This window comes from Nomascus leucogenys, chromosome 11, assembly GCF_006542625.1.
Source record: "Nomascus leucogenys isolate Asia chromosome 11, Asia_NLE_v1, whole genome shotgun sequence".
Classification (NCBI taxonomy): domain Eukaryota; kingdom Metazoa; phylum Chordata; class Mammalia; order Primates; family Hylobatidae; genus Nomascus; species Nomascus leucogenys.
Window position 1 is genome coordinate 11,365,561 of NC_044391.1, and position 21,837 is coordinate 11,387,397.

Sequence of the window (21,837 nt, forward strand, 5' to 3'; positions counted from 1 at the left end):
TTTGCAAATCAACTGCTCCTGTACTAACCCCATTTATATGCTGTTCAAAAGAATCACTGATGAAAGCACATGTAATCACAACCACCTCTTAATTTTCCATATTAAGATGAGTCTATGACTAGGTCAATTTCAAATAGCAAGTCACTCTCAAAAGTATATTTTTCTCTGCAAATGCATAAAATATGTTAAGTAAAATAGTAACAGCCTTTGATATATAACGGAATTTGAAAGTTGTTCAGCCTCCCCTTCCTTTTCTCTTAAATAATCTCTGCTTCTTATCCAGCACTCCCCAATCTTAAAATGGCTGTATCTGCTGATGCTTTTCCCTGTTGTATACAAAATTAATGTGCTGTCCATCTTCTTTAGAGCTGTGAACATCAAAGAGAGATCATCTTAAAGGATAATATAAATTCTGTGACAGGACTTTGTTGTCACTTATAATTAAGTATGACGTAAAAATTTAATCTTTTTATGAATCAGTAGCAATTCTCGTATTTTTCCAAAGTTAATTAAAGATCAATTGTTCTACACAAAATACATATAAATGATTAAACTTTGAGCTTCTTAGCCAGGAATGAAACCTAAGTTTTAAAAATTTTGGAATAAAATATGCTCTTTAAAGGCTTAGCAAACTATATCTTCAATTTTCAGAAAATTAACATTGGTATAACTTAAGAAGAAAATAAAGGAGCAAATGATATTGCAAATAAACTCTAATAACAAAAATAAAATGAATCAACAATTAGTAAAAATTACATGGGATAATTATTTGGAAGAATATTAGCAAGGATAATTTCAAATTCAAGAAAAAAGGAACACCTTGTTTACATAAATGTTAGTATCTATCTTTTGATTTTTAAAATGAATTAATTGTTCATATTTATCTATTTTATAATTATAGCCCTATTTTATGAAATACAGAGATATAAGATTATATTTCTCTTAATGTTCAATTGTATAACATCTCCCAGTGTACTATCTGACATTTTAGAAACAAAAACTAATCAACATTCTAGAAGGCAGCATTATTATAGGACAGATGAGAAAGACAGAGTAGGACTGTTATCAATGGACCCTTAGAAAAATTCCGGTTCTAATATTCTAGTGCACTGTCTGTATTTCAGCTGGAAAACTGAGTTTTCAATGTATCCCTAATACTACTAATATTGCATGATATGGATATATCTACCTGCTTTAATAACAGTACTTCTAGTTCAGACCATTCCTAATTAGAAAGCTGCCTGTAGTTAAATAGTTCTAATCTGTGTTACTTTATAGTTATAAATACTTTATTTGAAAAATTACATCTCATTTGTTGTAATTATTTGCTTACACATACATTTTCTTTCTTTGAGATATAGGTAACACAATTTCAATCTAAATAGATTCCTAGAAATGGAACTATCTCTATATGAAGTATCTCTAAATTATTTCTCACATGGTTATTCCTTAAGTAAAACAGATATTCAGGCCAGGTGCGGTGGCTCACGCCTGTCAAATCCCAGCACTTTGGGAGGCCAAGATCACAAGGTCAGGAGTTCGAGACCAGCCTGAGCAACATGGTGAAACCCTGTCTCTACTAAAAACACAAAAATTAGCCAGGCATGGTGGTGCATGCTTGTAATCCCAGCTACTTAGGAGGCTGAGGCAGGAGAATCGCTTGAACCCGGGAGGAAGAGGGTGAGGTGAGCCGAGACTGCACCACTACATTCCACCCTGGGCAACAGAGTGAGACTCTGTCCCCAAAAAAACCCAAAAAACCCCACAGATATTCATTACTTATTAAATGAATTTTTATAAAGCATCATAACAAAGAATTTTTCCTGGATACTTACAGTTCCAGGGCGAGGATATGGAATTCTGCCCTGATAGGAAATCAGCTGATGATTGGGCCCTTCTTTGTGGGCAAAAGGCCCATTAAACACAGTCTGTATATCAGATAAATGATACACACACACTGCTGATCCTTTGAAAACTGAGCTAAAAAAGAAAACAGAAAAAGGAATTTTCAAATTTTTAAAATTAAAATACAATTTAAAAATATATGGTAAAATTTAAGATAAAGTTAATATAATTCACCATAGAAAAGTTAAATGTTATCGAACACATGTGAAAAGTTTAAAAACTTTGAAAAAAGGTATCGATACATAAAGCATCACAATATTCAATTCATCCATGGAGTTAGTAGACAATTAACTTACAGTAAAGTCCTTTTCAATGTTTCCAAAATATAGGGCAACTCAAAAAAGTTTCTAACTAGTTTATCTTAGCAGCAAGAAAGTATACTGATGATTTTATTTAAAAATATGAATTTGAATTCCAAATCACCATCAATACAACCTATCACAACTTAACTCAAAGAACTTGAATCTCATTAATAATTGAACACCGTTATCTTTTTGTGTTATGATTATTTTAATATGAGAGTGTTCTCACATGGTATCCTCAATACTAGTTGGAGAAGTCTATGCTGTCATGGTTTAGGTACTTCCCCTGTTGGTCACAGAACAAAAAATAGGGGCCCAAAAAAGATTCATTAAACCATCTTTAGTCAATGACACCTCATAAAATTTGTTTGAATCTTTAGTAAGAAATATTTCCATTGTCCTATGGCAGGTTGGCTGAAATCAGAATTTCTCTGACTTACATATTTATTTCAAATTAGATGTCTAATGAAAAAAGGTGCATTCTCATAAAAATAAGATACATTGTTAAATCATTAGCATTAATAGGCAGAATGATGATTTTGAATTTTTTGATATTAAAGTTACAGGTATTGGAAAAAACAAAACGAGAAAAATAGTTTTATTGAAAACAACATTTTCTCAAGAATTTGATTTTTTTTCTTTGTTCAATTCTTTGTGAGTTAAATCAAGACTACTTTGAACAGGAGTTAAACACATCCTTAAAGACATCTTTTTAGACATCTTGTGGGGCAACCGCAAATATTTAAAAACAGCTTCCTTGTACATTTCTTTTACTTTGAATAGCTCATTGCAGTTTACAATTATACTACGTTTTTTCCCATTAAAGAAAAAAACAGCTAAAACCTTTAGATTTTTGCTTTGTAGTTGATTGTCTAATCAAAGGGACTAATCTTCCACACTGGCTGAGTTACAGCTTAACTCTAAGGAATATGCCTAGTATAAAATTAATAAAGAAAAATATGAGCAGGAAAATATGAAAATATGATTTTTTAGCTTGAAATACATACTTTAATTAGCTTGGGCATCCCAGAGAAGTGAGAAAACATTAAACTAATTTTCAAATACGTAAAATAATCTCATATAGAATAAGAAAATTGGTCAGGCACAGTAGCTTATGCCTGTAATCCCAGCACTTTGGGAGGCCCAAGTCAGGCGGATCATGAGATCAGGAGTTTGAGACCAGCCTGACCAATATGGTGAAACCCTGTCTCTACTAAAAATAAATAAATAAACACAAAAATTAGCTGGGTCTGGTGGTACATGCCTGTAATCCCAGCTACTTAGGAGACCGAGGCAGAAGAACTGTTTGAATCCAGGAGGTGGAGGTTGCAGTGAGCTGAGATCATGCCAATGCACTCCAGCCTGGGCAGCAGAGCGAGACCCCGTCTTAAACAAAAAAATGGTTGGGCGCAGTAGCTCACGCCTGTAATCCTAACACTTTGGGAGGCTGAGGTGGGCAGATCACGAGGTCAGGAGATCAAGACCACCCTGCCTTGAACATGGTGTAACCCCACCTCTACTAAAAATACAAAAAATTAGCCAGGCGTGGTGGCGGGTGCCTGTAGTCCCAGCTACTTGGGAGGCTGAGGCAGGAGAATGGCATGAACCCCAGAGGCAGAGCTTGCAGTGAACCGAGATCGCACCACTGCACTCCAGCCTGGATGACAGAGTAAGACTCTGTCTCAAAAAAAAAAAAAAAAGAAAAAGAAAATTGGTTCAGTGTTTTGTCAGGTTCTAAATAGTCATCACTTTACTTCAGAAGTAAAAAGTATTTTTATAGAAATGCCTAATTGTTTCCAGCTTTCCTAAGGTATAACTGGTATATAAAAATACAGTATACAATTAATTAATATATACAATGTGGTAAGTTCAGACATACGTATACACTTGTGTTACTATCACTACAATCCAGGTGATAAACATTTATTACCACTGATAACAGCAACCAAAAAAATGCCAAAAGTTTTATTTACTTACGACTGCTCAAATTATTTTATTGAAAAAATCATGCATTTTTTCCTACATTATAATTAATATTTTGATTTGCTTGATAAAAATATCATGCAATCATTACAAATACTCTCTACAAAAGTATTTGGAAAGCATTAGTTTAGCTCCAATATATTTTGGTAGTCAGGCAAAAGTAAATAAAATGGAAGGGTTACATCCCAAATGACATGTAAAATTAAAAGTTGCAGAGAAGAATGCTTTTATAATAATTACTGTTACTCCATGAAGTCTATTGTTTAACTCATAAAATGTAACTGTTGAATAATTACCTTGATGTTGTAAAAATGCCATACACTAGTGTTGTCCTCGGGTTATCAGTTTCCAGCAGAAACACATCCTCTATAAAAAGGAAAATATTCTTTTAAAGTTTCTAAATATTAACTTCTTTGTTTTGAAAAATTTACCCTAAGAAAATAATTTGAACTATGAAAAGTACTCTGCAAAAAGATATTCCTGTACCATTATGGTAATTTGGAAACAAGTAATGATAGAAACACTAAATTAAATTAAATGAATACAGATACTAATGGAATTTATGAAAATTTTGTATCCTTGTGAAAACCATGCTAGTAAAATAATATTATGGGGAAAAAGTACAATGATATATTATATAATATGGACTAGAACCAGATTAACCTTAAAAATATCCATCAGAATATAAGAAAAAGATTAACAGTGAGTGTTACAAGAGGCAAAGCTGTAGAAATTTTCTGGTGCTTCTTTCTAAATATCCTTTAATGTTAATATATTACTGTTTTAATTTTAAAAAATTACAAATCTCAATTTCTTTTTGATCTAATCTTAGGAGTTGGAAGATGGAATAAAACTTTTTCACAGTAACTTATCTTACTATCAAATAGAAATTTTTGTGGCATATGGTCAAAATTGCTAGTGATACTTTTATTTAATGATAGCTCCTCTAACAAAAAGATGTTTAAAGTATATTAAGGCAAAGACAAAAGTATGCACAGTGAAGTGATAAATAACAGAATATGAAAGTAGATTTCTGATAGAAAACACCAATTAATAATCAATTGCCATGATTATATGAAAGGCCCAGACATAGTGACAATCTTGCTAAGAGAATTATTACTGAGAAACACAAAGAAATATGTATTTATTTTAAATTAACGATGAATTTAAATGACCTCATAAGCAATAAATTTATAACCACTCAAACAACAAATTAACAACCACTAGTCCTTCCATATGTGAATAAAGGCTGACAATGTCTACCTCTCCCTAAAAAAAAGAAAGACTGAAACATAAAATATATTCCCAAACATTCAGGGGAATAGAATGAGCAAGTAGCCTATTTCACAAAATGATACTTAGAACTTTTCTCTAGAAAAGCTTATCTAGAAACTTTTGTTCCATAATCAATATAATGGTTTTTGAGCAGAAGAACGATATAGTTCATAACTATTAGAATCGGTAAATTTTTTCCATATGGTAACACAGATTTATAACTTATATTATCACCTGTCTCAAAATCTGAGAATGACCATTATTTTACATTCTAATGAATTAAGGTGAAAGAAAAGTCATTTATAAATGACATTTAGTAAATATGATGTGCCCTGGGATATTCAGATCAAAAAAATAAAAAAAAACTGTTCCTTGGCAGAGGGAATTAGACTGTCAGTCCTTATTTGACCTGGAAAGTATAAGCCTCCTCATGTCACATTGAGAATATTTAATCTCAGAGTTACCAAGCAGAACTAAGAAGGGAACACGAGTCTCCAAATTTCTGTTCTGACACTTTTTTCCATCCAAACTCTATCCTGTCCATTAGCTACAATAGTAAAAATATATAGCTGTATTTTCACACAAAATCAGAATATTAGATATTCTAATATACATGAAATAAACATTCATTTATAAAAACACAAACATATCATTACCTATACACAAATTATACAAGTTACACCCCCAAACACACACATTCATTCATATATTATGGTGAATTCAATGAGCTAAATGTTTCAGCAGTGCACTCATGGGTGCAACAGATTAAAAAATACTTAAGAAAATTTATGAACAGCATCTAAATAATTATTTTAAATTAGCATATTATTTATGCTGAAAATATGGAAAGTACATCTTCTTCTGAGACCTTATTTAAATATATAAACTTTACAAGTCTTCTTTCAGAAGCATTTTTCAATCTCATATGTATGTACCTAATTCATCAAAGTGTGTTTCTGGTCCGTCTTCATCTGTTACCGAGCACACCAGCCTCGCCTTTAAGAAAGTGGTCCACTTGTTGACAAGGCTACGCAGTCCACCAGTGTCATTCTAAAACCATTTTGTAAACATAATTCAGATTGTTTAAGTAAATATTGAAGCACATTAAAAATTCGACTTGTACTCTAGTTGCTTGGAGGATGAAAATCTGAAGAATGGATATGTTAACCACTTCTGCACATCAATAGTTAAAGAAGAATATTTATGACATAGCATTTTATACAACAGTTATACTATTATTCTCTTATCGCATGATGTCAGCTGAAAACACATTTATTTGATAAATATATGACATAATTATTTCTAATTTTAACAATGTATAATGGAAGTATTTATATAATGTTATAGAAAATAGATCATTTAATCTGCCTTTCCTTGATAACTTATTGTTTTCTATTTGAACATAAATTATTATACACAGTGAGTCTTGCAGATTGTGGTCAGGAGAGTGATTATATCTTTACACCAAATGGTCCCCAACAGTTTTACATTCACTCCTTCATTTATCCAAATTATCATGTAATTTTCAGTATTTCTAATCTGATGCCTAATTATACATTATAAGGAGAAATGGCATTTGGATCATTCACAAATAGTCTCCACTGAAAACATTTTTTTCCTCTGTGTCCAAAGGCCTTTTACCCCTTCTGCTGACTTTGCTGCCTTGTTGCAAATGACTGAGAAACAGTTGAGCTCCATGATCAGTGGAATATTATAATATATAAACTATTTTAAACACTAAGCACTTTAAGACATTTTTTCACAAAGGATGCTAATCATAAATAAGTCAGGATAAGTCTGTAAAACTCTATTATAAATAGGACATCACAAATTTTCTTGTGTTGCTATGTATACTTACTGTTTCTTCACAAGAACATTTTGGTTACTGTTTTTAATTAGAATTTTATTTTATTAAAGCTTTTCTTGATTTTCACTATTTATAAATGGTTCCTTAATAATCATCTCTTACTGAGATATTTACTGTATTTTATTGACAAAAATCAGTTTCTTTAGGTAATATGCAATTTAGCAATTTGTTTGAATACCAATGCATTAAATGGATATGCGAAAATTTGTCAGAAGTGTTTATTTGTTCAAGAACACAAACAAAATATTTTCTTGAATTAAGATTTTTACTAAAATAGGGTATGTTTATCTCATATAACTTATTGAGGGTTAGAATTTGGGTTGGGGTTATTAACACTATTTTCAATATAAAATGATGAATATTAAATATAATAATGATGAATAAATGTTACATTAAATGCTTCCCTCAATATTTTATTTATTTGTAATAGTTGATAATAAAAGCATGGAGATAAACCATAATTTGAATTTCTTGGTCTTTCTTCAAATCGGAAGAGCACTAATACTTACAGGACATATTCGAGCAATCATGGAATGAATCTGTTTTGTGCTCCTGTTATTGTCAGTCAGTTTTTCTTTGAAGAAGAAGTACACCTTAGCATCATTTGGATCAGTGCCATCTGGGATGACATGTGCATCTACAAACATAGGTTCTAGAAAAATATATAAAAGACTAGGTATATATTCATGATGAAAATCCATGTACTGTCATCCAAGTAGACCACAGGCAGATGCCTTCCCCATCTTTGGTAGAAAAAAACAATTCAATGTTTACAGGCACATTTCTAAAAGCAGTAATTGCATTCACTCACCATGCCACATTTGGAATGTCAAGTACCACAGGAAGTGCAGGAAATGTGAAAATTATTTGTGCACCCATGAGTTTCAAAAAATTGAAAAACTTTTCTACCAGTTATTTCCTAAGGAATCTGATTTCTGTTTTATTGAAAAAAAAATTTATTTTTCAAAGTGTGTTTTTCAACCTAGCGCATATAAACTCAAATTCGTTGAAGCAGATGAGGAGTTGGAAGTCCAAGCTCTGAAAAACATGATTTTTCTTAAAATGCAACATACGAAATGAAGGGGAAACTTTTCAAGGAAAAACAGAGTCATTAGTCATTTGGGGACATACAGGGTTTCCTTATTTCAAGAACAAACAACTTTTAGAATATTCAATTTCCAGATGTACTGGAGGAATAATCTGAAGAAGTAAATGAACAACCAATGCTTTCTTGTGCTGGCCTATCAGCGAAATAGGATGCTTCACTGTGGTGATTCACACTTAACTCTGCAATGTTAAATGAATTGCCACATTTAGGGTCAGCTAAAAATTTTCTCCAGGGTGAAATGACAAGAATCTTCGTTTTTTGTTTTTTTTTTTGTTTTTTTATTGCTCTAAACAACAGCAGTTGATTGGAATAATACGGTGAAACCAAATGAGCACCTTTTTTTTTTTTTTTTTTTTTTTTTCTGAGACGGAGTCTCGCTGTGCCGCCCAGGCTGGAGTGCAGTGGCGCAATCTCGGCTCACTGTAAACTCCGCCTCCCGGGTTCACGCCATTCTCCTGCCTCAGCCTCTCCGAGTAGCTGGGACTACAGGCGCCAGCCACCACGCCCGGCTAATTTTTTGTATTTTTTTAGTAGAGACGGAGTTTCACCGTGGTCTCAATATCCTGACCTCGTGATTCGCCCGCCTCGGCCTCCCAAAGTGCTGGGATTACAAGCGTGAGCCACCGCGCCCGGCCAACGAGCACCTTTTTTGATGTGAATTCCATATGACTCCAACAGCTGGAGGCAACTGAATGTGGATAATCATAGTTATCATTCCTATGATTTCTACTGAATATTAGTCCATTTATGAGAAAATACATACCAGTTTCGTAATTTTAGAATCTAAGTTTAAAACAAAAAAAGAGGAGGCCCCGGCTATACTCTATTCATTGCATCTAAATGTCATACATTTGGGATAATATTTAGATTTGGTATTGCTAAAACATACAAGCAGATTAAATGAAGTAAAAAGCATATTTAATTGCAATATGTTACAATTAAACAACTGGAGAAGATGCTTGGGTACTGAAATATAAATTGTCACTGTCACTTTTATTTATTCATATTCATATGATAACTATAGGATGATTAATAGAAATAAAGAATTGAAATATGGACTATGAGATAGTCAATTGTTTATTTTCCCCGAATATTTTAAATCATAGAGTACAGAATTACCATTATTCATGTAATAGCCTGATATTTTAGTTTTTAACCATTTTCCCTAGTTGTTAAGATAGAATTAAATAAGTTAGTTTAACATGATACCAAAAAATAAATGCATCAAATGCTTTCTTACCACTTAGCCATTTGGAATTATGTTGATCAGTTCTCACTGCATTCCTCTTGGTTAAACTTCGAAAAATAGCAGCATCTGTCCCCATGAAATCTATATACATTCCAGAGAAAAGCTCCTCATCTGTGAAAAAGAAAATATCAATGAAATGTAAATCTTTAAAGCTATTTTGAAATTCTAGGTGAGTTTATTTATTAGGAGATCACCACAGGTATTACAGTGTTATGATAATTGGTTATAACCAAATATTAATTGGTTTGCATTGTCCAGCAAATCAATAAATTTTATAAATTTTAATCTTTTCTCATTATTGTCTGAATGATAATTACTATGTTTTTTAAAAAATCAAACCTCAAAACAACTTTATTCTATGTCAAAGTGAAAGTTCCTCTACCTGCACTTAATTAGATTATATATTAATTTTTATATAGAGTCTATTAGAAATGGCAGACATATAATAGATAACAAAATAGCTTAACTGTTTACCTATAATACATTTAAAAGAAAAACATGGCAGACATATAATAGATAACAAAATAGCTTAACTGTTTATCTATAATACATTTAAAAGAAAAACACTGTAAGAGTCAGAAAACATGGTTTCTAACTTTGGTAATCCCTAACAAGCTGGGAATTAGTGCTAAGCTATTGAACATCTGGAGTCTCAACCTTCTAATCTATAATGTATGGGAATTAGATTATGATCTTAAAAGTTCTTAACACATATTAAAATTTCTAATATCTTCCTAAATGGATTGAATATAATAGTTTTAAAAATTATTATTATGACATGACAAGGAGGCCACACTATAACTGTCAAAACATTATCAGTGATTAAAAAATGTAATCACTAAAAGTATATATTTTGATCTTTAGTGCTAGAAGGTTCCTGGTAAGGTAAACAAAGTGCTACTTTTTCAACTGCAACTCAGCCATAAAAATAGAATACGATAAGAAAGAAAAGATATTTAAAATTAAATAAATTTTCACTATTAACAGAATCAGATGTATTAATCTACATATACATAACATTCAACATTTACCTTATTGTTTGAAGATCCATATTACTTTTCATCTAGTAAGGGGCAGTAAGCATTGATTTGGTAACAAATGTGACCCCTGAGTATAAAACAGTAGCTAAACATCTATTATAAAAAGCATGAAATTTATCAGCCTGGCCCACTGAACTGCCACGCAGCTGCGTTCCTTGACTGTTGTTCTAGGATTACTCCCTGGGCTACCTTCAGACTGTGGTCATTTTGGCAGGATTGGAACGTTTCAAAGTACTCTAAGCTCACTGTTTAGTAATAAGCAGTACCAGTCGGCCCAGCATTGAATGGAGAATGGAATGTATCTAATATGTGCTCGCCAGGTTATGAACTGGACCCCTACCAGTTAGCAAGCTGGTGTGGCGGGCATTTTGTTGCTCAGCTCTGCTTCCTAGTAGGGGTTCTAGGCCCATGGAAACAGATTATAGGGAGATAACAAAAATGTGCACGAAGGCTTTTTTTTTTCTTTACCATTTTAGCTTCTTTAAAATTCTAAGAACATTTGTGAGGCTTATACACACACACATCTAGCTATTAAATTGTGGCAACTTTGTAAATAACTATTTCACATTTTTGTATATTCGATTAACCACTAAACTGTGGATTATACATTCCTGCTGTTCAACAGATTGATTGGCACAGCTATCAACTGTCATATCTGTTTTTAAGCAGAAAAAGAAAAAAGATACTGAGAAGTTTGTGTACGGCAGAGAGGGCTAATTCTAATCCTACTTCATCCACCTTATTAGTTATGTCTCAAACACTACATAAGCCTGCACATCTAATTGGCTTCATTTCCTATCTTAAATTCGCAGTAATTTTAACAGCAAGTTAGGAACTTTCTGCTTCATTTTATATCAGTAAGAAATTTTTGATTAATGTCACTTTGGTAACAATCTTGAGAGGACTTTTTGCATGACTTTATGCAGAAATAAATGTGTGCCTTTTAACTTTATTTCAAAACCATTTTGCTTTCCAATTGTATTTCTACTGACTAAAAAAACTTCATAAAGTTTATGTAGGCTCTTTAAAAGATAACATCTGACTTCGTTGTTGCCTACAGCAGTGACTGAAAATAGCAAAAGCACACTGAAATTGCACAACTATTATTATGAAATTTGGAATTCTAATTCTTCAGGTTTCTGGTCATTTAATAGATATAAATATCTTAACCAATCTGTGCTTTTATTAGCACACTGCACTTGAATGGAAATGATAAAGTACTATTACATGGTTAAGGGAGATGACCACACAAATCACAGGAGATAATTTGAGAGGGATAATCAATTGGATGAATAAAATGATAACTACAATCTTATAAAGCTTTTTGTTCTTTTTACTGTCAGTTTTTAAGGTAAGCAAACTGTTTAGTGACTTTCATTTGATTACAAAATGTAGAGTTACTCCAATGTTAAAAGTAGTATAGGAACATGAGCATAGGAATTCAACTCTCAGGTCCTTGAAAAACAAAGAAGGCCAATGCCTAACTCCTATTTTGGAAACAAATTCAATTCTCTAAGGGCAAGACTACTAAATGACTTAAGACAATTTAGCAAGAAAATTTATAATGCCTTGTTCTAATCCTTATTATTCTAAAGAATATTCAATGAGATAAAACTCCAGTAGCAGCTATGTGAACAGATCCTTGAGGTTTATTTTTGTAGCATTTAAAAGGAAACAAATGAAAACTATATATATATATATATTTACTTACTATCAAACACACCACATGGTTTCTGAAGGTGAATAAAATTTCCTTCCTAATGGAGAAAAGAATTTCCAAAACACTGCTTCTATTAAATAATATTTGGAAACATGCCTTGCATAGGTCATAATTGGATAACTTTGTAGTTTCAAAGCTAACTTTATGTCCTAAATGATATACTTTTGGCTCTTCCCTGTCTGACTTGAATGCCGATATTCAAGCAATTCACTGAATAACTTCCAAGGTTTACCTGTCTTAATGTAATTTCCAGATATGAGAAAGAAAGATGAGTTATCTATTTAAATGAATCAAAGTAAGCATTTTGAACACAATAATTATTTTTTACCTGTTCTATGTTTGAAAGATGAAATTTTAATGCTGGCAATACATTAAAAAAAGCAAAGAGGAAAAGACATCTACTATACGTATGACATACTAAAATCCAACATTTGTTACTTGGTCAACACATGAAAACTCAGAGACAGAGTTTCACTCTTGTTGCCCAGGCTGGAGCGTAATGTCGCAATCTCGGCTCACCACAACCTCTGCCTCCCAGGTTCAAGTGATTCTCCTGCCTCAGCCTCCCAAGTAGCTGGGATTACAGGTGCATGCCACCACACCCGGCTAATTTTTTTGTACTTTTAGTAGAGACAGAGTTTCTCCATGTTGGTCAGGCTGGTCTCGAACTTCCAACCTTAGGTGATTCACCCACCTCGGCCTCCCAAAGTGCTGGGATTACAGGCATGAACCACTGTGACCGGCAACTCAGACATATTTTTAAAGTGTCTCAATCAAAAGAGAATGTCTTTTAAGTGAGTCATGGAAAGGTATTCAATGACTGAGGTTTAAAAATTGACTTGTCAATGTGTAGCTCATTAAGCAATTAGGACTGTTGCTTAACTGATATTTTGTGTAAAGTGAAAAAATGAAAAAATTGCTTTATTACCATCTCCTTTTTGGCATAGCAATTTTTAGACAATCCACAGAGAATGTACTTGGCTAACACGTGCACTTTGTTCATCTTTCCTTTGAAAAAACACCCCTTTGACCATTTCTAAAAGATTACTAAAACACAGGAGTGCAGACATCTCTTTGACATATTGGTTTCAATTCCTTTGGATACATACCCAGAAAGAGGAAATGCTGGATCATGTGGTGATTCTATTTTTAGTTTCTGGGGGAATATTCATACCATTTCCCAAAATGGCTGTACTAATTTACATTCCCACCAACAATGTGCACAATTTCCTCTTCTCCATATCCTTCCCAACACTTGTTATCGTTTGTATTTTTGATAATAGCCATTCAAACAGGTGTGAGGTGATATTTCATTGTCTATACTCCCATGTTCATTTCAGCATTATTCACAAAAGCTAAGACATGGAAGCAACCTACGTGTTCATCAACATATGAATGGACTTTTAAAAATGTGGTACATATATACATGATGGAATACTATACAGCCTTAAAAAATGAAATTTTGTCACTTTTGACAACATGGATGGAACTGGAGGACATTACACTAAGGGAAATAAGCCAGGCACAGAAAGACAAATAATGTATGATCTCACTTATATGTGGAATCTAAAAAAGTTGACTCATAGAAACAGAGGGTAGAAAGGTAATCGAGGGCTGGAGGACAGAGGGAGGGGCAAAAAAAAGATGTTTATCCAAGGAATAAGTTTTAGTGATCTACTATACTGCACAGTGACCATGGTGACAGTAAATGAAATTTATTGCATATTTCCAAATTGCTTAAAAATAGATTTTTAACATTCTCACCACAAAAAAATACGTTGGTGAGGTAATGGATATGTCAGTTGGCTTGACTGAATTTTTCCATTATGTATACATAGATCAAAACACCATATTGTATCCTATAAATATATACAATTATTATTTGTCAACTAAAAAATAAAAAATAATGAAAGGTAAAGAAAAAAATACTAAAACATGAGAAAAAGTGGGTGTAGTTAATACTACAAACAATTACAGAAAATATTGAAAACTACTTTATGATAATCTATAAGTATACATATACACACTTTTAAAAAATGCTTGGCCTACTCTGGGAATGACAAAACTGTCATTTATAGATGAAAAGTTACATGCTTATTATTTAATCGTAAATATTCTTACAAATGAGAAACTGAACTCTCTTTCTCAGCTCACAACTTTCTTTGTATTATTTTACTCATATCCTATCATCCATACAACCGTCAAGAACAGGCATACCGTGTCAAGCTAATTTTCCATGTTATTTTATGTTTAATCCTCCCTCTTTCATTATCTACTTACTGATCATAACAGACACCGTGTTCACGTTGGGGTTGAAAGAGCAGCGTCCTTTTCCAGATTCACACTTGGAGTCAATCATGAAAACTTGGTCCTTTATTGTAGATAAAATTTAAAATGTGGCAACGATAACTTATTTAGTGAAGACAATTTTCATTAGTAAAACAAAGCATCATTAAAATCAATATGCTTTCTAGTTGGTTGCTTATTATGCCTTCCAATTTACTGTATTAAGATTTACTCAAACTATGAGAAGAATCAATCTGTAATTACAAGGTAACCTCAGCAAGGCTAGCTCTCATTCTATTACACTCCCCAGAGAGCTGATCCAAGAAGTCGTTCTCCTCAGATCAACATCAGCAAAAATCACTTGAAAACCAAATATTATTATAAATCTCAACTAGATGTATTGAACATCAGCCAAAAGAAGAAAACTGTCCACAGAGGAACAATCTATGTAAGGACTACAATATTTTCAAAATAATTAAGATTTTTTTAAAAGTATAATTTTATGTTACTGTTTAATTTTATCATATAAAGCATTGTACAAGATTTAACAAAATAATTCATAATTCATATTTAAAATGTGTCATTTACTCATGACTTTATTTAACAAAAATTTACTGAGCATCTGCCATGTACCAGAAACTGACTAAACACTGGGGATACTGTAAACAAAATACACTAAAATCTTTGTCATCAAGTAATTTATAACCTAGTGAGAAAGATAATAAATAATTAAAATATGCAATATGTTAGATAGTGCTTGCTACTGAGAAGGAAAGTTAAGCAGGAAAAGGGAAGACAGAAGCCTATAGATTGGAGGCAATAGATTCAATGGTTTTAGCCTCACCAAGAAGGAATATCTTGTCAGTATAAATATGTACCCTTTCCTTATATAAAGTTAGTACAAGCCCCCTACTAAAATTCAAAGTAAAAAAAAATGACCATTTTAATAGGTCAAACAAGATAACAAGAAACCTTAATTATCAAGCTAAGGTTTTTGAAAGTTATCCTGAAAGAAATATAAACTCAATAATATTTTTGAGTGTGGAAATGGAAAGATCAAAACCTTGCTCTAGAAAGTTGGACTTTATCTTGAGCTTTAGGAAGATTGGGAATGAAATGTATAAAAACAGACACTGCATTCAGGAAAATTGGTTAATTTCCTATTACAAGAGTCCAGGAATTAGGAGGTAATAATCTGACATGGCATGTTTTCACTGGTCAAGGTAAGAGCAGCACAGATGTAAGAAAATTTATATAGTAGCAATCAACAGAGGTTGGCATCAGTTATAATTTGGTGGTTCTAGTTTCATTGTACTTGTTGTCCTTTTCACATTGCCTCCACACCCTGAAAGGATACATCTATTACATTCTCCATACATGCCTCCAAACTACTGTTTTGTAAAAGGTAACCTAAAAAGGTAAATCCAAACAACTATAGATTTGTGACAATCAATCACAACCAATTTCTAATTGATCATATTCAGGAAAACAAAGATGATTCTGAAGTTTTGACTCCTTGAAAAAATAAAGCTAGTACACAGTTGTTTGAGTTTCTATACTACTGCAGGACCTCCCTAAACATAATAGAGAATAACAGAGCCTAAAAAGAATCACAGTCCTCTGGCCTAAAAAGGTTCTTTCTGAGCATCCTAAGATCTTCATCAATGAAGTCACTCTACAGGTGATGAAAAAATATGACTTGTCCAGAAGACCATGTAGCTAAAGGATGATAATAGCACAGTTTGAATTCAGTCTCCTGACTCCTAGTGAATCCGATTTCCAAAGGATCTTCATTCATGTAACAACTAAACTAAATAATCATAAACCAGAAGAAAAACAAACAACAAAAAAATAGTAAGCCTTGTTGCAGTTCTAGAGCTGGAGACTGACATGACCAAATAAGTGAGAGTTCGTCTTGCAGGAATTGATGAGGTTGTTTAGGTACCATTTGCTCTCAACTGACCTACTCCTACATTGCACAGCACTCTAGATCTAGATCTTGTCACCACCAGGAGCAGATGTGGTCTACCCTAATAACTATCTCAAGTACCCTGAAGTAATTCTTAAAACTTGTCTCCTAAGAACTCTTCTCTACTTCTCCCCAGTTCGTTAGGCTTTTCTCTTTTTGACTTTGTTAGCAGGTTAGATTCCATGTTTTTTTTGTTGTTGTTTGTTTGTTTTTTAAAGACAGGGTCTAGCTCTTATCACCTGGGCTGAAGTGCAGTGGTGCAATCTCGGCTTACGGCAACCTCCACATCCCAGGTTCAAGCGATTCTCATGCCTCAGGCTCTGGAGTAGCTAGGGCTACAGGGAAGCACCACCACGCCTGGCTATTTTTTATTTTTTTTTTTTTTTTTTTTTATTTTTTTTTTTTATAGAGACGGGGCTTTCGCCATGTTCCCCGGGCTGGTCTAAAACTCCTGGGCTCAAGTGACCTGCCCGCCTTGGCCTCCCAAAGTGCTGGGATTACAGACATGAGCCACTGTGCCTGGCCAGATTCCATTTTTAATTTCAATAAGGTTTTTAATTTCAATAAATTTTGACACAACATTTGATTCCTTGAATGCATAACTTTTTTCATTGCATCCACACCCTAAAGGAATACATCTATCTACATTCTCCATACTTGCCTCCAAACTACTAAACATTTTGTAGAAGGCAACCTAAAAAAGTAAATTCAATACATTACAGATTTGTGATCACCAACCACAAGTGGATCCCCTACAATGTACAGTGGCCTTTCAAAGATTCTGTTATCACAACTGGTTCTGTGATCAAAAGTTTCAAGCCTTTGCCACTATAGTCAAATCCTGATTTTTCTGATCCCCTAACTTATTCCCAACTCATATTATTGCTACTGTGCAGAGAAAGCAAAGCCCTTAAATGACATATCTTCAACTCCTCACTACTAAACACACAAATATCACATTATATTTAGTAATGTAATATTATATTGATATATCCACTAATACATGGGACTAGTTCTCTTACTTTGAGGCCAATTCTTTGGATTTCATTGCTTTGGATTTCATCTTATCTCGTTTTTTAGGCACCTTAGATTTCCATTATTCCTTGTGTTTCTTTGATACGTACTTTCATCTTATTAATTGGAGCCTTTATGCCATTATTTAAACAACCCCTTCAGCTTCCATACACCACTCTCCTTATAAACCACACTTCTCAGGGAATTACATACATCCTCATCACCATTTTCTGACTTGTCATTTTATTTTCAATCCACTTTAATTCAGCGTCTAATGTCAATTATTGCATTGAAACACTTATTGATAAGATCTTTAATGACAATCATGGTACACAACTCAGTGCTTATTTTCTAGACCTCATCTTACTTGGATTCTCAGTGGCACTTGGAATTGTTGAAAACTTTTATGTTTTTACAATGACTTATTTTTATTTCCCAGAACCAACATACTCTTTTTTTTCCCACCCCCCTTTCTCTGTCTGTTCCTTTTTTTTTTTTTTTTCTTTAAGACGGAGTCTCTCTCTGTCACCCAGGCTGGAGTGCCGTGGCTGTAATCTTGGCTCACTGCAAGCTCCGTCTCCCGGGTTCACGCCATTCTCCTGCCTCAGCCTTCCAAGTAGCTGGGACTACAGGTGCTTGCCACCATGCCTGGCTAATTTTTTGTATTTTTAGTAGAGATGGGGTTTCACCGGGTTAGCCAGGATGGTCTCGATCTCCTGACCTCGTGATCCACCCGCCTCGGCCTCCCTGAGTGCTGCAATTACAGGCGTGAGCCACCGTGCCCAGCCCTGTCTGTTCTTTTTAGGCTTGTTTGTAAGTTCATTTTCCTCCAATTGGCCATTAAAGTTAGGAGACCCTCAAGTCTCAATCATAGTCATTCTTTTCTTTTTACTCTATACTTTATCTCCCTCTCTGCACAATTAAATCCACACTTTTCTTGGGTTCCAGTTACTCTTATTTATAAAACAATGACTCACACATGTATATACTCAGTCTTATATTTGACAGCCTTTGATATCACTAGTTGGATCTTTCCATGGGATTTCTCATTCAACGGACCAAACTCAGGCTTACAATCTTTACCCTATACATGGTCTCTTCATTTTCATCTCAGTTCATGGCAACTACACAATTAAAGAGGCTGAAAATAACAAACAAACAAGAAAAGTGTCAACATTTATATCATTTCCTTTTCCTTATCCAAATCCATCAACATCATCTATACTATTTTATACTTTATGCCATTTTATACTCTCTGTCACCATTGCTATCACCTGAATACAACAATCTCTTTTGTGGTCTTCTATGTCAACTCTCAAACTAATCTCCTACAACTTTTCCACCCCCTACTCCCCGTGCCACAAATCATCTGTTACCTAACACACAAGTGACAACACAATCCTGTTCCTGCCATTTTCTGCTGAAGATTGTTCCAATTTACTTCTCTGTTGATATGTAAGTAGCCTTTAAAGCTTTTAAGGTCTTTAAAGCTTTAAAGTAGCTTCAACATGATTTTGATTCTGCTTTTATTCTCATTAAATGAATATTTCTGGATTGAACAATGAGAGAAAATAATAGAGAGTAGCTGGTGAAAAATTAAAAAGTAGGCATAGCAAAGTGTCCTATGGTCATAGACGTCAATAAAGGCAATGAAAAATACAGAGCATGAATGGCGGAATTTAATGTCACAGATCATTCTAGGAGAAGGGATACAAATTGAGGGAGCCAATTTGGTCACTGAGGAATCTGCCATTAATCAAACAGTTTTAGTTAATGTGTAGGAATGAAATATTAGAAAGGATAAATAAATACACGGAGAATAGGAGCATAAAGGCTGGAAATTCAGCCTCCTACTCTGAAAAGCTTAGTAATGAAGTAAAAGAGAAAGCAGAAAATTAGAAAAAAGAAGTCACAGAACCAAAAAAAGGATTTTAAGGGAAAGAAACCCAATCCTTTCTTTAAATGGGTAAAAAAAATGTAAATGTAGAGGAAAGGGAATGAAGATATAAAACAGAGTGATAAAGGTTATTTATCAAAGAACTTAATACAGAAAATGTATAATTTTTCTTCTGAAACAGAAAAAATCCTACAAAAAGATACTGAAACAGACTAGATTGGTGTCAAATTTCATTCAAACAGCATAGAGTATAATTTGGATACCTATGACATTCTTGGTCACCTGTGATATTCTTGGTCAGTCTAAGGTAAAGTTGTCTGCTTGAAAAGGGTCAGGGTCAGGGGAGCTTAATTGGTATTCTGGTGTTGAAACAGATGTTATGAAAACATCTGATGAAATCAAAGATAAGATGTGGTAATATTCCAAGAATTTGCTGCAAAATTAACCAATCACCATTTTTGCTTGATGTTTTATTCATTCATTTAAAGTCATGATTCACTTGTATTGCTTTATCTTTTTCCAGGAACAGAAGACAAGGAGTAAAGATAGTAGACACAGGAGAAGAACTGTGGTTAGGTCTTCCTGTAGCAAGGATTCTAGGCTCTTTAGGTGGGTACTGTTGAAATCTCAGAAAGCTCTTAATCAGTCTCGCAAATAATAGAAGAGAAATGGGGTATAACAAAAGCATGTGATGCTCCAAACACGAAGTAGGCTCATCAAATATTCCCCTAGAACCAATGAATATCTATGAAGACAGACCAATGAAAGATGGTAGGTAATGTCCCGGATATAAAACTGAATAATTAAAGTAACTCTGCCGACCTAAGTAGGTTCACCTTCAAATTAGGTTTGAATAGATGAAAAATGTCATCTCTTAATAATAATACAAGAGGGTCAGCAGTAAGTAATCACCCTTGGTCATTACAAAATACAATCTTAGTGATAGAGAAGAATTCTCTCAAAATAAAACTTTCTGCATCACGTGGTCATTTTATGCTAGGAGATCTTTTATCCTAAACTAAAAGAAAACAAATCCATTGTAAGTTTGATTAAACTGTGTAGTTCTATATTTACAATATGGCTTTTATACTACAACTATACAAAAGTGATGTTATGGTGAAACTCTCCGACTAGAGTGAACTATCAAGGACTACATTTTATAAAGCTTAAAAATCATAACGCTGTTCATACCTAAATTGGCTCTTAAGATGTTCACGTATTATTTCAGAGATTCATTAATGAAACTGCTTCTCCTTTGAAACGTATCTTTTGAAGTGAGACTAAAGTAGTTCATATTTAGCAAAGTGATTAAAATGTATTCCATGCTGGTTTTCCAAAGGAGATTATTTTTTTGGACAGAATTTCCAATTAAGCTTTGAAGTGCATAGTGGGCAATTCGTACATGGGAAAATAATTTTATTTGAAATCTGTGCTCTGAAAATGGCTATGCTATTGTTGGCCTGTACAGTGACTGTGCAGACTTCAGGGAAGTGTCTGACAGATTGCAGCTGTCTGAGGCAGTAGTTTATTTAATCAATTGATCACAGGCATGTGGTTTTAATGACAAGCTCAATGCAGCCAACTGTATTCTTCCAAAAAGCGTAACTTTACTTTTCCTGTAAGAATTTTAATATTTCATAGCATCTTGAACCACATGAAAAAATGTCTCATTTTGGGGTCAAATTATAATTAGTTATTTTTAAATGACTTTTTATTCATTAAAAGATACTTATGTATAGATTACACGTCTGAAAAACAACTTAAAAAAATCATTGTTCAGTCATATTAGTACTAAAATAGATTAATCCTTGTTAAAGGAAAATAAGCTTTAGATCAGTAGACATATTTATTTTTTCGAAATTCTAATCTCTAAAATCGAATTAAAATATTATTTAAAAACTGGACTTTCTATATTTAAGTTGCATAATAAGGCCAAACCAAGTTTGAAAATTCAGTTTTTAAAATAATTATGTTAAGTAAAACAACATGTTTGACTAAAAGAATGAGTAGCAACTCTCTTGGTGTAATGTACTTTCCTTAGTCAACAGCTGTGTACTGGGATAACAAAGACAGGCTTAAGTAGCACAGGTGAAGTTCAACCAGCCTCATATTTGACTATACATTAGCTACATATTTGGCTAGTGTTTAGCAAACATCATACCATAATGCCCCACATCACTTTAACTAATTTAAGAATAAGGCTGGAATAGCCTAATGTAGGA

The 21,837-nt window shown here is 33.3% G+C and overlaps 1 protein-coding gene across 1 annotated transcript in view; it reads right to left on the bottom strand.

Moving 5' to 3' along the window:
• The window catches only part of SEMA3C (semaphorin 3C), a 178,175-nt gene that overhangs the window by 54,274 nt on the left and 102,064 nt on the right, over positions 1-21,837 (bottom strand). Inside the window, exons 6-11 of the mRNA XM_003252189.3 lie at positions 14,730-14,820; positions 9,681-9,800; positions 7,842-7,984; positions 6,401-6,515; positions 4,487-4,556; positions 1,836-1,980 (exon numbers count right to left, since the gene is read on the bottom strand). Of these exons, the coding sequence (XP_003252237.1) occupies positions 1,836-1,980; positions 4,487-4,556; positions 6,401-6,515; positions 7,842-7,984; positions 9,681-9,800; positions 14,730-14,820 (684 nt within the window). The remainder of the gene's footprint in view (positions 1-1,835; positions 1,981-4,486; positions 4,557-6,400; positions 6,516-7,841; positions 7,985-9,680; positions 9,801-14,729; positions 14,821-21,837) is intronic.